At 36.8% G+C, this 16951-nt stretch overlaps 1 protein-coding gene across 15 annotated transcripts in view; it reads right to left on the reverse strand.

Moving 5' to 3' along the window:
- Nucleotides 1–16951, reverse strand: part of MAST4 (microtubule associated serine/threonine kinase family member 4) — a 536231-nt gene that overhangs the window by 243709 nt on the left and 275571 nt on the right. For 8 of the 15 annotated variants that reach the window (XM_057494684.1, XM_036887942.2, XM_057494692.1 and 5 more), the window contains 2 exons: nucleotides 16545–16576; nucleotides 1976–2011 (listed from right to left, as the gene is read on the reverse strand). In XM_057494684.1, the coding sequence (XP_057350667.1) occupies nucleotides 1976–2011; nucleotides 16545–16576 (68 nt within the window). The remainder of the gene's footprint in view (nucleotides 1–1975; nucleotides 2012–16544; nucleotides 16577–16951) is intronic. The other 7 variants (XM_057494688.1, XM_036887943.2, XM_057494695.1 and 4 more) reach the window with 1 other exon arrangement.

A 16951-nucleotide genomic window follows, 5' to 3' on the forward strand; every position in this document is an offset into this window, starting at 1 on the left:
ATTTCCCCCTTTTCTAAATTACTATCTTTAATATTTATTAAAATATTAATAAAATGCAAAAAACTGCCACGCTAATCTATTTGAATTATAATACCATTGAAAGTACTCAGAATCTCACTTTTAAAAACATAATTGTATTTTTTCCAAGTATACCATTCAATAATAATCACAATACATTAATTATTTTACCTTTTTTTTTTTTGCTGTAGAACTAACGTTTTCTTTTCTAATTAACCAAGTAAACATGGGGAGAATATAAATGGGGTGTCCCTTTACTTTCATAGGCAAAATACAGACCTCACATGTGTTTGTATATCTGTTCATTTATAAGACTACTGTGCAACACAATATTACTATTATTTTCAATAGCAGGGAGTTGTATTGTTTACCTTCAAAATTTTAAGTGCCTTTAGAAAAATACAAAAGTATTTATTACCTTACTATCATAAAAACTAAAATTTCCAGAGCAATTAAGAATGTCAGTGAACACAATTAGTTAATATCACATTGATAATCATTTAAATTGCCAAAAGCTTAAATATTAGACAACTTTACCCAAAATTATAAGTGTGACACTTAAAGTCAACATAAAGTTTTAAAAGAATTGAATCATTAAAGACTGCAAATTACACAGTTTATTTTATACATTGTTACAGTTCGTTGTTCACATATTTACATATCCTCAACCAATCGAGGTACAGGTATACTTAATAGTTTGGTATATAGAAAGACTTACAAGTTATTTATAGGGTTATGGTTATTGAATATTTTAATCACTTTAGATTTAATGTGATAATCTAATTTTTGGATAGATTAAACTATGTTGTGCCTGTGTCCCCAGTTTTGCATCTTGGGGTAATTGTTCAATTATCACAGAGTAAAGTAAAATCACACTTAAAGAATTAAAATTCACAGAAGTAACCCTTAGACTATTAGTAAATATTTCCAACTGTAATATTAAGTAAAAAGATACCCAAATTGAGATATGTTCAATTTTTGCTTCCATTTGTTATACATTAATATATTACCTTTTATATTCAAAACATTTAAGATAAAGCTCCCTAACCTTTAAGTTTTAAAATTTAATTTAACCAAAACAGTATGAAAAAATAAATAAACAAGTGCCTAAAATAACCATGAAAAGTAAGAACAGACCAATGAAAGAGAACTTACCAGACATTAAAACCCACTAGAAAGCCACCGCATTTAAAACAGAATGGTGTTGGCACAGAAATAGGCTCCAGAATAGTGCATCCAGAAATAGATCCAAATATATATGTCATTTTTATAGGTGACAAGTGTAACATTCCAATCCCATGAAAAATAAAAGTTCTAGTAATAACTAGGATTTAAGATACTGGTTATCCATCTAGGGGAAAAAAGAAAGATAGAATCCTACCTTATATCATGCACAAACCTAAAACTGGAGTAAGATTTGAATGTCTTAAAAAATTGGGGAGAAAATCTAAGAGAATATTTGTATGACATTGGGATGGATGACATCACCCTGAGCAAAACACCTCAGAAGCAATAAAGAAAACAGACATATTTGCTTAAATAATAATTAACAATTTTCATTTGGCAATGCACATCATACACAGAGACAAGAACTGTAAAGATGTAGTTTCAAATATAACAAAGGATTAACATTTCTAAAACACAATAGCGTCCAGGAATTGTGAAAGAAAAGTACTATCATATAGAAAAATGGGAAGTGGGAATGAATATGAAATGCAGAAAAGAGAAATTTGTGTGGATAATAAACATATGAAAATATACTCAACATCAGTGGTAGTGAAGAGAAGGTAAATTAAAGTAATGATCAGAGATTGGGCTGGCAAGAATTAAAAGGAGTCGGGGCATCCAGTGCTGGTGAGGATGTAGGAAATGGTTCCCCGTACGTGCAAACATGAACAGCTCCTTCTTTGGGGAAAAATAATCTAGTAATATCTATTAAAATTAAAAACACACATACCGTTTGACCAAGCAATTCCACTTCTGGGAATCTATCCTATAGAGAAAAAAAAAGGACCAGTATGTAAGGATATAGGTACAAAGACGTTCATTGCAGCATTGTCTGTTGTCGGGTAGAGGAAGAGGGAGGACTGAAAATAACACCAATGCCCATCAATGGGAAAATAGTTAAATGAAATGTGATATACCTGTAATAGAGAACATTCTATATCTACTAAAAAGAATGGAATAAATCTGTAGATACAGACTTGGCAGATTGATAAGGTGAGAAAAGCAAACTGAGGAAGGAGAGCTGTAATCCCATTTGGAAGAAAGCAGCCACTGAACAGAACACCATTCAGGAAGGCACTCGGGTACATGAAGCAAGGGGTGGACACAGACCAGATGAGCAATGGCTGCCCAGCCTTGTGAGGGGAGACAGGGCTTGGAAGGGATAGGAATTATTTACTCTCCTAGTGAATCTTTGTGCTGTTTCACTAGCTACTATAAACACTATATTAATTTTATAATTCTCAAAAATATATTTAAGAAAAAATGATTAGCTTTTATTAGTGGTAACAGTAGTATTTCCAGCCATTTATCTTTGGTAAAATAGCAGCCTATAAACAAATATTCCTTTCTTTGCTTATGACACTTACCACTGTGTTCATTTTTTTTTAATTAAGGTATCATTAATATACAATCTTATGAAGGTTTCACATGAACAACACTGTGGTTATTACATTCACCCATATTATCAAGTCCCCCCCACACCCCACTGCAGTCACTGTCCATCAGCATAGTAAGGTGCTATAGAGTCACTACTTGTCTTCTCTGGGTTATACTGTCTTCCCCATGCCCCGGCCTATATTACGTGTGCTAATCACAATGCCCCTTAATCCCCTTATCCCTCCCTCCCCAACACCCACCTCCCCACCCCCTTCCCTTTGGTAAACACTATCCCCTTCTTGGACTCTGTGAGTCTGCTGCTGTTTTGTTCCTTCAGTTTTTGTTTTGTTGTTATACTCCACAAATGAGTGAAATCATTTGGTTGCTTGCCTTTCTCTGCCTGGCTTATTTCACTGAGCATAATACCCTCTAGCTCCATCCATGTTGTTGCAAATGGTAAGATTTGTTTTCTTCTTATGAATGAATAATACTCCATTGTGTCTATGTATCACATCTTCTTTATCCCTTCATCTACTATTGGACAGTAAGGTTGCTTCCATGCCTTGGCTATTGTAAATAGTGCTGCAATAAACATAGGGGTGCATGTGTCTTCTTTTTGAATCAGACCTTGTTTTCTTTGGGTAAATTCCTAGGAGTGGAATTGCTAGGTCAAATGGTATTTCTATTTTTAGTTTTTTGAGGAACCTCCATATTGCTTTCCACAATGGTTGAACTAATTTACATTCCCACCATATTGTGTTCATTTTTTATTGCTTGCCCAACATCCATTCCATCTCTCTCCCATATGTATATCAGCCATGTGGTTTAGGTGGGATAGACTCTATCCCATTCCCAGGGACTTTTGAATGGTCTAGGCCAGTCCTGTCCACCAGAAATACAACTTGGAGCCACTTATATAATTTAAAACTTTCTAGTAGTCACATATAAAACAATTTTAAATAAATAGGTGAAAGTAATTTTAATAATGTATTTGTATTCCAACCCAATATATCCCCAAATCCTATCATTTCAATTTGTAATCCATATACACATTATTAATTAGGCATTTCACTTTTTTCCCCATATCTCATTTTGGACCAGCTACATTTCAAGAGCTCAACAGCCAAATGTGGCTAGTGGCTACCACACTGGATAGCAATGGTGTAAGCTAATGAGAGGAATGCTATAAATATTATGATATTCAAGGGTGAAAACATAACTTAAGATGACCCCATCAAGAAGAAACCCATAATGGTAGGGGAAGAAAAATCCTGTCCTGATGAGAATGAAAAAGAAAAAAATGACTAACCCTGAAAATCGCAGGCAGCCATCAATGAGCTAGGAAGCAAGCCTGCAGTGGTATGAAGGAGAAGTTGAGTCCTTCTGTCAACACTGAACCTCTGGATCAACTCCTGAAAAAGGCCCAGACCTTTTAGTTATAGGAGCTGTGAGTTTCCTCTATTCAGCCACTTTGAGTTAAGTTTTCTATTACTTGCAATCACAAGTATCCCAATTGATAAAATCATCTGCAGGCAGTGCCACATCCAAACAAGTATTTTCTTCTTAAGTGAATTAACTCAGCTCCACATTTGTTACATTTATTTTGCCAAGACATGCTTGTGTTAAACTAGACTTATTTGACAATATTATTAGGTGTCACCTGGAACAATGTCCAAAGCCCTCCACAAACTAATTCCTGATCATCCAGGGTGACTTCTCAGTCACAACACAGAACCCTGTTTCTCCTAGAGGCAACACAGACATGAGGCGTCAGAGCAGTCAGTCAGCTCTACTCTGTCATTTCACCCTCTTTTCTGGTCCTTCTTCTCTAGACCAGGGGTCCCCAACTTTGGCACTCCTGACATTTTGGGTAAATAAGTCTTTTCTGGGGGTAGGGGTGCTCCTGTATGTTGTAGGATGTTCTGTGGCGTCCCTGTCCTCCACTCACTAAATGAAACCCAACCCCAGTAGTAGTGACAATCAAAAATGTCTCTAAATGTCAAATGTTCCCTTAGAGGACAAAATCAATCCTGGTGGAGAACCTTTATTCTAGGCCACCAGTCACTGCAGCAATCATACACAATGATGACAATCGTCTCCGCGTTCCCTACACCATGGCCTCCCAGGCCTTGTGGCCCTCTCCTCTACTAGGCAGGAACACATGAGGTTCTGGACGTGAACTGTGCCTGATCACACTCTTCGTCCTCTGCTCTTCCTTGGATGTGCAAAGCCTGAGCTCCCCATGCAGTTCCATCCAGAAGAAATGTGGCTTATTCCCTCTGATGTCAGCTTGAAACCATTACCTGAGCTGTTCCCAGGACCACCCACCCAACTACTTCTCTGGGGCTGCTCTGACAGGATTTTTCTGAACAAGAACTTGCTCATTTACAGTCATTCATTTCCTCAACTCAGTCTCCCCTGGCTGGGTCAGCTGTTTTCTCTGTCAGTACATCTTGGGGGATGATTCCATTCCAATCTCTCTACACTGTATCAACTCATATGTTATTCCCTTAATTCATCTCTAGGACCAGAATTTCATTATAACCACTAGAAAAGTCTTCACAGCTTCTCAAATTGATCTATTGATTTGATGCAATTTCAATAAAAATCTCAGTAAGTTTTTTTTTTTGCAGAAATTGACAAACTGATTTTAAAATTAAAGAAACTAGAATAGCCAAGACAACTATGAGAAGAAAAAAAAAAGCAAAGTTGGCAGACTAACATTATCTGGTATCTAAACTTATTAAAAAAACAATAATCAAAATAGCATATTGATGTAAAGACAAATAAATCAATGAAACACAATAGAAAGTCTGTAGATAGACACACACATATCTGGCCAATTGATTTTCAACAGAGGTACAAAGCAGTTCAGTGAAGGATGGATAGCCTGTTCAATAAATGGTACTGGAACAATTAGGTACTTACACACAAGAACATGAACTTTGATCCATATTTCACCTTATATACAAAATTAACTCAAAATGAATCATAGATCTAATGTAAAAATCTAAAATTGTAAATATGCTGGAAAAAAAACATAGGAGAAAACCTTTGAGACCCTGGATTTGGCAAAGATGGCTTAGATGCACCACCAAGAGCACAACTATTTAAAGAACTGGTAAATTATATTTCATCAAAATGAAAAACTTCTGCTCTCATAGATGCTGTAAAGAGACTGAAAACACAAGCCACAAGCTGAGAGACAATTTACCAATCAGGTATAACAGCCTTATTTATAATGGCCAAAAACCCAAATGTTCACCAGCAAGTGCATGGGTAATCAAAACTATGGTATATCCATTCAATAGGACATTATTTAGCAGTAAAAATCAATGAACTCTTAGCATATGCTATAATATAGATGAATCTAAAAATAATTATGCTGAGTGAAAGAAACCAGACAAAAAAAGTACAAACAGTATTATCCCACTTATTAAAAATTTTAGAAAATGCAAAGTAATCCTTAGGTATGGAAGGTATTAATCATTGCCTGATTGAGCATTTTTGGGTGTAGGCAGTGATAACAGATCAGTTAAGAGGAAACTTGTAGGGAGATGGTATTTCATTACCTTGATTGTGGTGGTGGTTCCACAGGTATGGTATAAACATATGCTAACATTTATTGAATTACATACTTTAAATTAAATACAGTTTATTGTATGCCAATTATACTTCAAAAAAGCTGTTTTGTTTTTTAAAGAAGTGAGGGGTGGGAGAAGGATTGTTAGCTGTTGGGAAAACATTAACTGCTAAACCTCACAGGGTTACACTGCTTTGGGGACAGCTGAAATTGGTTTATGTTACATGTTATTTCATGGGAGGAAGCTGTTTTGGGGGTTTTGGGGTGTTTTTCATTGTTTCAAATTCTGTTGTGCGGTAATAGAAATAGAATTCAGAGTTCTGGGTGCTTAAGATGATACAGCCTAGTGAAGTTAAATAGTAGTTAAAAGCTATGTGTTTGGCAGGGAGAGGCTAGATAGAGTCTCAAGAAAAACCAATTTGAACTATCTTTGCTGTAATTGTCCTTTTAATTATCTCCTGAGACAATTACCACCATCACCAACCATCCTATAGTCTTAATGATATGTCTGACCATCATCTAAAAAATTAGAATAGAGAGAAGTGGCCTGAATTTCCAAACATAATAATTAAGTAACATGCTTTTAACCAGGTGTTTGACATTTTTCCCTGTGATTCTATCAGAATCAACTGCATTTACATATGAATTGGTAATACATTGGAATCTTACCTAAAAGCCACCATTGTTCCCCTAAAATATAAAATCCATATACTAATTTCATTTCAGTATATGATGTCAAATGCATTTTTAAATATACCCCATCGCTTCCAAGTGCTGTTTTAATACACAAGGCCTGGTTTTAGTGTTTAAACTAATTTATCCTAGACATAAAAAAACCTTCTGCTTATTCTCCCAGATAATTGATTCTTGATTTGTTAAGATACTAAACACTATACTTTACACCCTGAAATATAAAACCCCTGGTGAACTTACTCATGTGCCCCATGCAGAGCAATACCATCTAGTGCCTCAACAGAGAGGCTAAGGGGAGCTGAGAAAAGGAGAAAAATCTCCCTCCTTTTGTCCTGCTGTCAGCTTAGGGGCCAGGTCCCCACTGTCCTTGCCATAAACATCATTTGTTCCACAGCACCTACACCATAATGTCATATGATGCCAACTTCTCAAAGCAAATACCCTCCACAGTTTTCCAAAAATAAATTCAAAAGATGACCTCTGCCTCAAAGCTGACCTTCCTGAGTAAAAGCACATACCACCATCAATAATAACAATGAAAGACTGAATTAGAAAATAAGGGTTTAGTCAGAGTTCAACACTCGGTGCTAACGTCACCACAAGGTTAATCCCACTGATGCCTACGACACAACAAAAGTTAGAAATCATTTTTCCTGCACAATAAAGAGCACAAAGCATATGTCAAATTAATATTTCCTAGTAGAGTAAAAACACTTTCACATAAGCATCTACAAAATATGCAAACATTTCCTGAAAGATTACTGTGTAGTTCTAGAATAAAGGCATTTAAAAATCGTTCGCTCAATATAATATGCACATTTGAATGTATCATCATTAGAATTTTCATTCTTAAAAAAACACAAAAATTTATCCTTCCATCAAACTAATGCTATCTAGTTACACATGCAAATAACATTCATAGAATATACTTATAAAACTATTCCTCTCATGCAACTGTGTTGAGAAAACCATCAGCACAGAATTTCCTGAGCATACTAGTCAAGTTATCTGGTTGACATATGAGGTGAGGTAGAGCCCAGAAGTCCACTAAGGAAAGTGTACAGTTGCTGGTACCTTCTCTAGACATGTCTTATGTTCAAAAACATAACCATGGAGAAGTCCTCAACCTCATCCCAGAAGAGGCAACTTTACATAAAAACATGTTAAAAGACAGGGTATGTGTAACCAGGTGAAAGAAATGACCCACCAGAATCCTCTAGGTGTGAGGATCCTATTGCAGAAAAGCAGAGAGAGAAACCCTAAAATGTTTTCCCAGCTACTTAGGTCTGATAGTCAACTGCCATAAAAAGTAAAAGAGCTGGGCTTTTAATTCTCAGGAGTCAGAACAGCAGAGGAAAACAGCAGAGATTCTGAGGAGAAGCAGCAAGACACAAGTGAAACCTCCCAGCTCCCGCCACCTCTCGTGCTCCTTCAGAGGGCCTGTGTTATGTTGGCATAACAGACTAAGGGGAACAATACAGACTCAGCCACTCTGTTCGCATGGCTCACTGGATAACAGACACATTTGGGAACTGCCAGTTACTTGCAGCCGGGCCTGCCACACCTCAGTGGTGTGGCCATCACTATTCCCTTCATCAGTCTGAAGACACTTAGCGTCCTTGTAGCACTTGCGTGCATCTCATGGTTTTCCTTTAGATTGCAATCTGTATGTGTAAACTCTGCAGAGTTTGAGGCCATGCTTTCCAAGCTGTTCAGAGAAGCCAAGACGAGCATGGTGAAGTCAAGCCTTCTCTGAGAGGTCTACCCTTTATTTGATCCCTTCTGTGGGATGTCGATGCTAAAATTCATGTCTTAAAACACAACATACCATACCTACACCCTTGTTGATTACCTCTTCCTACCTCAACTGTATTGCTCTTAAGCAAGAAAGGTTACTTTGCAGTGCCTGGTGGGCAGGAACCCTAAATCCTGTTCACAGTTCAGTCAAGGAACTATCTGAGCAAAAGCAAACCTCAAATCCTCTGAGTTGTTAGTTCCTCACTTATCAAAGATATTTTGAATCAGATTTCTGTTAAGGTTTCTTCCAGCTCTGAAATCCTATGATAAAAATTTTCCACATGGACATCTATAATAGCCCACTTCATTTTCCTTACACCTGTTTGTGTCAAAACACAATTTTAAGAAGTGAACTATACCCACGCTGAGAAGGATGGGTGGGTCTGAAGTGATGGGTTATTCTGGAAGGGGGACTGCTGAGCACAAGGAATTCCCTCACAACACTGATGATAAAAAGCCAGAACATGTGTGGGCTCCATCTCCGTCGCACACCTAAAAACTTCCTGTTACCAGAGTTTACCATTATAGGACACAAGTGAAAGAATCTACCCAAGGATAGGGGGCCAACTGCCATCTTTAACTCCTCTCCATCAACACAAGAGTTGGACAGCCCCTCAGAAAACACTACTTAAATGCTCTGGCTGTACAGAAACATCCTCAGCCTACTTTGCAGCCTTTTCCTTAACTACATAGGACAAAAATAAGTGATTTGGGGTGGGGGGCTTAATTCCCAGTGTTTTATTTAACACTAACATAGTATGTACTGCATGCCAGGCACTGACACTTTACAAATATTAATTAATTTTATCCTCAAAACACTCCAGGGTGAGTAGTATACCCATTTTACAGATGAAGAAACTGAGACCCATAGAGCTTAAATAGCTTTGTGAAGGTCACAACACTCGTTAAACAGCAGAGATAGGACTGAGTCCCTGCAGAGCAGCTCCTGAGTCCATCCTCTGAACTGCCTATGGAATAAGCATACCTGAGAAGGTGGATTTTAGTGAGAAAAGCACAGGTATCTACTTGCTTCAGTGGGCTCCCCTATACCTGCCTTGCTGAAAAGGTGCTGCTCACTGAAACACTCTCCCCAACTTCCTGTTTGACTCAGGTTTGCTAACAAGTTATTCCACTGGGTATCCAGAAACCCACTTGGCTGCTACACACACCCTGAGGCTCTCCTACCAACACCAGTGCAACATTTATGCTCACCTTGAGAATCTGCTCAAAGTCCACAAGCCTTTGGCTTCCCCTGCCTCCACCTCCAACACACACATGAATTCTGATTTGCACTCCCAAGCACATTTGGAAATGCACACATTATTTTGATAAACCTCCCTGGGTGACCTAACCCACTTCCCCTGAACAGAACTAAGGTCTTCCTATAATTTTCAAAGGTAAGAAGAGAAGACCTGCATTCCTTCCACCTCCCTGGTCTGCTCCCTACCCACTTCTCAGAAGACAAATGCTGGTATGATAAGGGACGCTGCAAAGACATGCCAAATACCAGACTGGCCATGCCATGAATATATAAATGCAATTGACATTCGCTCACAGTCTGAAATCCTCTCTTTACTCTCAGGATATATTACACCATTCTCTTTTCATATAAACATGCCACTTTAAATGCTAATTCAGATGCAACACTCAATTTTTTCTTCATTTTGTTTCTGGGTTTCTAACATTCAAAATGACACTGGACTTCCATTTGGCTTTGACAATAGGTATTTTGAATTCTTGCTTCAAAATTTGTGGGGGTGGGAAGGAAGAAATTATGAAGAAGAAAAGTAAATTTATTTTAAAACTTTTCCAAATACGGTTTCCATGTCCTTTAGTTTGCTTGAATTAAGCCCTTTCCCTCTCTTTCAGGAAATGTTGTCATCACCTTGCTGACAATCTCATAAATTTAATTCAACTCAGTTGTAAAACCAAGGTGATTCCGTCTCCTGGCATTCCAGAAATACCCTCATTTCACTCACACTACTTTTCTTAATAGCTCATCAAGGTAGTATGTTCTGGCTGAGACACAAGTGGCCTGAATGTAAATCTTCATAAAAAATTCACAGACCCCTATGTGCCAATTACATCAACACATGCCTATTCAATTACATTGAAGGTCACTTCCTACCATGTTTCAAAATGAGGAATTCCAACCTAAGAAATACCCTAGTCCGGGGCACTCAGTACAATGCATCCATAGTGAGAGAAACTATCTTTCAAGTCCTGCAGGCCCAGCTCCACAGGCGTTTGTGGTAACCCTCAGGCCCCGAGGCCTCTGCAGTCCTGACCACTCTTGGGCACCACCCTTTGCCCCTGCTGCTCATTCTCATCTTCCAATCCATTCCTGGACAGTTTTTCCTGCATTTTCACACACTTATTAATTTATATGTGTGTCAGAATGGTTCTCGACAGCTGCTCCCCTATCCAGTAGCCCCTCTCTCACCAGCCCACCAGCAGCATCCCATTAATGAACATCTTCTGCTATAAAAATGCAGCTCAGTGACACCCTGCCCAAAGACATGTACATTTCTATGAGACGCTGACAAGAAAATATCTTTAAGATTCAAGGTAATGAATTTCTACTAAGGGATGTTGGTCACTGTGGTAGGTATATTTAAGATGTCTGTCTTTTTTATGAACAGGGAGGTGGACTTACTGGCTGACCTTCCAACTACTGCATGCCGATAGACACCTACCCTGCTTATTCCAAGGGCAGCCCTAGAGGCCCCAAGCACTTTGAGAACACAGTAATAATTATGAATGGAAAGGGTGAATGGAGAAGGAACAAAACCCTCAGAGAGGAAGTTATCAGATAATAATTAATAGATACTAGAGGAATAGTTACTATTGCTAGATCAAATTAAAATAAGCCAAGAAAACTCCTAAATTGCCTTTTAGTAAGCCCAACACTCCCAGGAATGCCTCAGCAGCAGAAATACACTTTTCCAGGACTTCTGTGCCCACAAGATGCTGCTCCCACCTGGGGTTCCCGCCGCTGCATACTCCTTTAAAGGTGTACAGCCAGAGACCATAAAGCCAGGAGACTGACCAAGTGGCACTCACTGTTTCTACTAAAACAAAGTGATAATTGCAGATAGTTTTATGGATCCCAGACATACAGGGCTCCATGAAACAATGCACTCATGCTCATAATTAAAAGATGTTCAGCAAAGGTTATTTTAAGTAGCAGGGGGAATTTACTGACTAAGATAGATGGTGTGGTTTCCTTCTTCTCACATGGGGAGTAATATGAAAGATCATTAGAAAGCAAGATTGGAGGTGGCAAGGGAGCTGGCCCCAACCAATTTCTGGCTCCTCTCTCCTGGGAATTCCATGAAAAAGCAGCTCTCTCTGTCCTGGAGAGCTGTTTATTTGGGCAATTAACAAAACACAAAGGGGTCTTTTAAAAATAATGGGCAGCTGCCAGGGATACTTGGTATGGCCCCTAACTATCTGTTAGCTCACACCTCAGGCTTTTACCCTTTCCCACTTACCCTGCCTGAAAACAAATACCTCCTGGAGAGTTTCTCCACTTAGACCCAAGTTCTGAATATGGGTGAAGACTAGATAAGGGACCCGCAACATTCTGAGCGCTTTTATAAATAAGCGTTGTTTAGATTTACTGTCATTAGAAAAACAAAATAATGTCAAGGAAGTCTATGTGTGCCACAGTGAATTTAAACCAAGAAAGATCTGGCATAAGCTGTCCAACCCTGGGATCACTGTTGGTCCTCAGGTAGCAGCAGACACTGATAGTTGTTACTGGGGAGAAAAAAGGCGTGTGAGTTCCCGCCACTGGGAGGCTCACAGGCTAGCAGGGGGAGACAGACTGGTGGGTGATCATTTTACAAACATTTACCCTGTGTACACAACTGTTATGGGCAATCGTGAAAGACAAAGAATCGTCTTAAAAGGCTAGAAATTCACAGCAACCTACCTAGTTCTGCAGCTAATGCTATAACGTACCATCATATACGCTATCATCTCATATGCCTCATTTCCTCCACCTCCAGAGTAGATCACAAGCACTTCAAGAATACCAAAATTTCTAATTTTCCCTATGATGTTTCGACATTAACCAATACATACCTGACTCAGCAAATATACCAGTTATTGTAAACTTATATTCATCTGGACCAATCTTTATCATGGGACAAAAAAACAAAATGAAAAATCAATTCATTTCTTTCATTCAAAGTAGATTAACATGTCTAAAATTTTTCTTCAAATTATTCTTAAGTCTCCAAACTTATATGGTTAAGACAGTTTTAATTCTAACTTCATATAACTACTGAGCATTTTAAATAAAGTATTTCAAGAACATCAAAATATAGAAGGTATGTTATAAACACCCAAGTACATCCCACCACATTAATGATATACATGGAACTTCCTGTAGTACCCTCTCCAATCCCATTTCTTTCATTCCCTCCATTGATATGGAAGCTCTATTGTACATATCAATGCATTTATTTCCCATGCACGTTTTTACAGTTTGGCTTCCCGTGCATATTTCTATACTTTTATTGTAAATGTTTATATTCAGAAGCAATATAATATCTTGTTTTGCATTTTTAAAAATCTTACAGTGTAATACTATCTTGTATCTGGAATTTGCTTATAGATTTTGCTCATAATTATACTTTTGATAATTATACTCACTCATTCTACCTGCTATATAGTATTTCACTGTAGGACTACATCATGATTTAGTCAAAGGATACATAGATTTCGACAGGTAGCTGACAGGAAGGGGAATGGAAAATATGGCAGCTTTAGTTCCAAGGAGAAAGAGAAAGTGCTGGGAGAACCTGGGATCAAGAGCCTTGGCAAATGACTAGTCTTTGAAAGGAAAAAGAACAAGCTCAAATGCAGCTTTGTAGAAAACCAGACTAGAGATGGGATATGGAGCCTTGGAGTTGGTAAAGGGCTGGAAAAGCCTCTGGAAAATTGATCTGGGATAACTTGTTATTTAGTAACATTTTGCTTGGAAGGCAGCTCCCCTGATTTCTTTTATCTGTTGGCCTCTGCACCACAAAAAAAAAAAAAAAAGTCAGTCATTGCCTTTGCAAGCTTTTAAACCTTATATGAAACACTAACTTCCAGATAGTTCTTGAGAAAATGATCATAAAATTATAGATTAGCAGGTTTTTGAGTTACTTTTTCCTAGACACAACACAGTTTGCTTTTTTATACTTTTAATTACTAATAAAAAGAGAGGCCTGTTTTCTGTGTTTTTACTTATAAAAGCTTTAACATATTTATAAACTTTATATACATATATAAAGTTTTTATCTATATCATATAAAACATATATTTTAAAAATATGATCCCAGACATAAATGAGCTTTAAGCTTATTTAAAGCACAACTAATTTTTTAAAAAATCGAATAAATGCATAAGTGTCTGAATAATGAAAATGCATTTTTAAAATATTATCTTTCAAGACATATAATTAGAAGAGGCAGATACAACAAAATCAGATGACTCCTTCCAAGAGAACAGTCTTTCTAAAGGTACATACACCCTCTGACAATTTCAATCACATTGCTGTGTAAGCGCTAGACAATGAGGAATACGTCACACTGTGTAGTTGCTCACTGTTAACATGGAAAGAAACTCAACAGAACAGCAGTTTCAAATACTCAATCTTTCTGGGAGGCATTTAGGCAGGAAGCATCAATGCAGTAAATAAACTGAGGAAATGTTCACAGGTTTAATAATCAGGTAGCATTATGTTGGCTAGCGCCAAAACCTAATGAAGACATACTGTGCCCTTCGTCATTAGGTTTGTATTAAAATCACTCTAGCATTTATTTTTTAAAGTATTTTTGTTTGCTTAAACTCATAAAAGAACCTTGCATGAAGAGTAATTACAAGCATTCTGTATGGTGGTCACTGAAAATGCTGAGCGGCATTAAGTCCCAGAACATCTATATTATACATCATTAATTCTTTGGGAATATTTGTATTTAGTAGAAAATACAACATAGCATGTTTATTTTTGTTTTGCTTCACTTGGAGGTATTGCTTTTTCCAGGTCCACTATAAAAAAGTAGAGGTTGATATATATGCTATGCTTTATTCCCATCATTTGATAGATCAATCTATTTTTATGAGGGAGAAAATTTCAAATGGTTTAAATGTAATTCTATCTTTCTTCTAAGGATTCCAAGCACGGATTCCAAACAAACTTATGCCATCATCCTTTTCCTCCACTAAAGATCAAAGATGCTCTCAAATAGACAGATTTAAATATTTTCTTTATCATATATTTCCTCCATCAACTCATGGCTATCAACTAACATTAACAGAATTGAGACTTCAGAAGTGCAAAAGGAGATACGGCCCTTAAACATATGGGGGGATTTAATTTGCTAACATCCCCTTAATCAGGATTTGAAGGAAACATTAACTCAAAAAGAGGGGGAAAAAAGTGCAATCTATTATAAAGGCTACAAGAAAGATTTGATAGAAGTTCTAAAGTTTTGAAACAGAATTTTAAAGCCTAGGATGCTTTATGCATTAAATAAAAGTACAAGAGAAAAGAGATTTTTCTTTCATAAAGGTAGTTCATAATATTTTACTTCGATTTTTCTTGTTTCTTATTTCTCATCATGATGGGAAATATCAAAACAGTTGTACTTTTCCAAGTTTAGGGAAAAGAGTACTAATCGTGATGCAGAGGTAGGGAAGCTTTTGATTCTAAGAACATTTTCTATGGCACACTGGTAGGCCATTAACCTCTAATACACAAACATATAGGCTGGGAGCTAATGGAAATTTATTTAGGCACATTCTTCAAAAATAATGATCCAGGGTCCTCCCAGGAGCTTAAATTAGTAAAAAAAAGAAAAACCCAAAAAACATTGGGACCAAAGTGAATAGTAATGATATGATGCGCACGGCTGATGAAGTTTTTGGTTCCTAGATGCGAAGGCTGAAATCTTCCAAAATTTGGTCAACAGAATGAATTCTATCTTTCAATGGTCACTATATATATTTCTAACCCCAGTTAAGATTTGCATAAGTTTACCTTCAATATTATGCTTATTTTTTATAAAGGATGCTGTCCCATCCACTAAATTCTCCACCATAAATTAGGTGCCAAACCAAATATTTCTAGACCAGCCTTTACACAATACTGATAACAAATCTTCCTTAAATTTATAAAAGGCAATGAATTTCATTCTACCACTTGCTAATGAAAAGTACTATGACTTATGCAAATATATTATTAGCCTTAAAAAGGTTGAAACACACCAAAAAGCACTCAAGTCAAGGTTCATAAATCTGCTATTTTAATACAACAGCATTACATGGATCAGTTCAGTAAGATCTAGGTCTAATAATGGAACATTTAGCTGACTCAGTCCTCACCAATTCAAATACAAAAATATGTCAGTTACTCTGCATAAAATCCACAGTACAAAGAACAATCATAGATTTTCCAAATCACAGAAGAGCACTAATTTTTTATTCAGATCAATTTGTACTATCTGCAGACCAAATAATGTTTTTACTTGATTACTTAATAGAATTTTCTTTTAATTTAAATCAAGATTCTCCCAGGAATAAATATCAATTTTGGCTTACAATGTTCATTAGGAACAAACCCTCGACACTTTTCAAACTATCTTGAAATCAGTAATATTTGGTATTTATAAATAAATGCAAAGTTGTTTGCTTTCTTAATTCAATGGATTATCATTAATCTTCCATTTGCCACAGAAAACCTAACAAGTCAAGAGAATAATCACATTACAAACTGTCCCAAAAATAAATAAATAAAGAATGAATGAGTGAATGAGTAAATAAATAAATAAGGAAACAGGATTTTGTTACTTACAAACTTCCTCTTCTGGGGAGACTCAGCTCCTTCTGCAAAAGAAAAAACAAAACATACATGTGAGATACTACATTAACCCTGGACTACTTAGGACACCAAATGGGTAACATAAAATATATCATCCTTCATTATGCTTGATTTGGCATTTTCTATACTGAAAAGATTTTAAACTTACAATTTTATGCTGAATTCCTTCCACATTGTTCTCTTTATACTTTGTACTTAAAGTACAAATACAGTTTATCTAAATTCCAGAAAAGACATTAAGCACCAACTGTAAAATACTGAGTTGTGTTACATGGCCATATAATTGAGCATAAGGAAAATCTGAAGAATCAAAGGATTTATCCGAAGATGAAACAGATATAAAGAGGAGGAGAAATTTTGCAGGATTATAGTTAAATAAA

The sequence above is a fragment of the Manis pentadactyla genome, chromosome 2 (assembly GCF_030020395.1).
Source record: "Manis pentadactyla isolate mManPen7 chromosome 2, mManPen7.hap1, whole genome shotgun sequence".
In the NCBI taxonomy this organism is placed as follows: Eukaryota; Metazoa; Chordata; class Mammalia; order Pholidota; family Manidae; genus Manis; species Manis pentadactyla.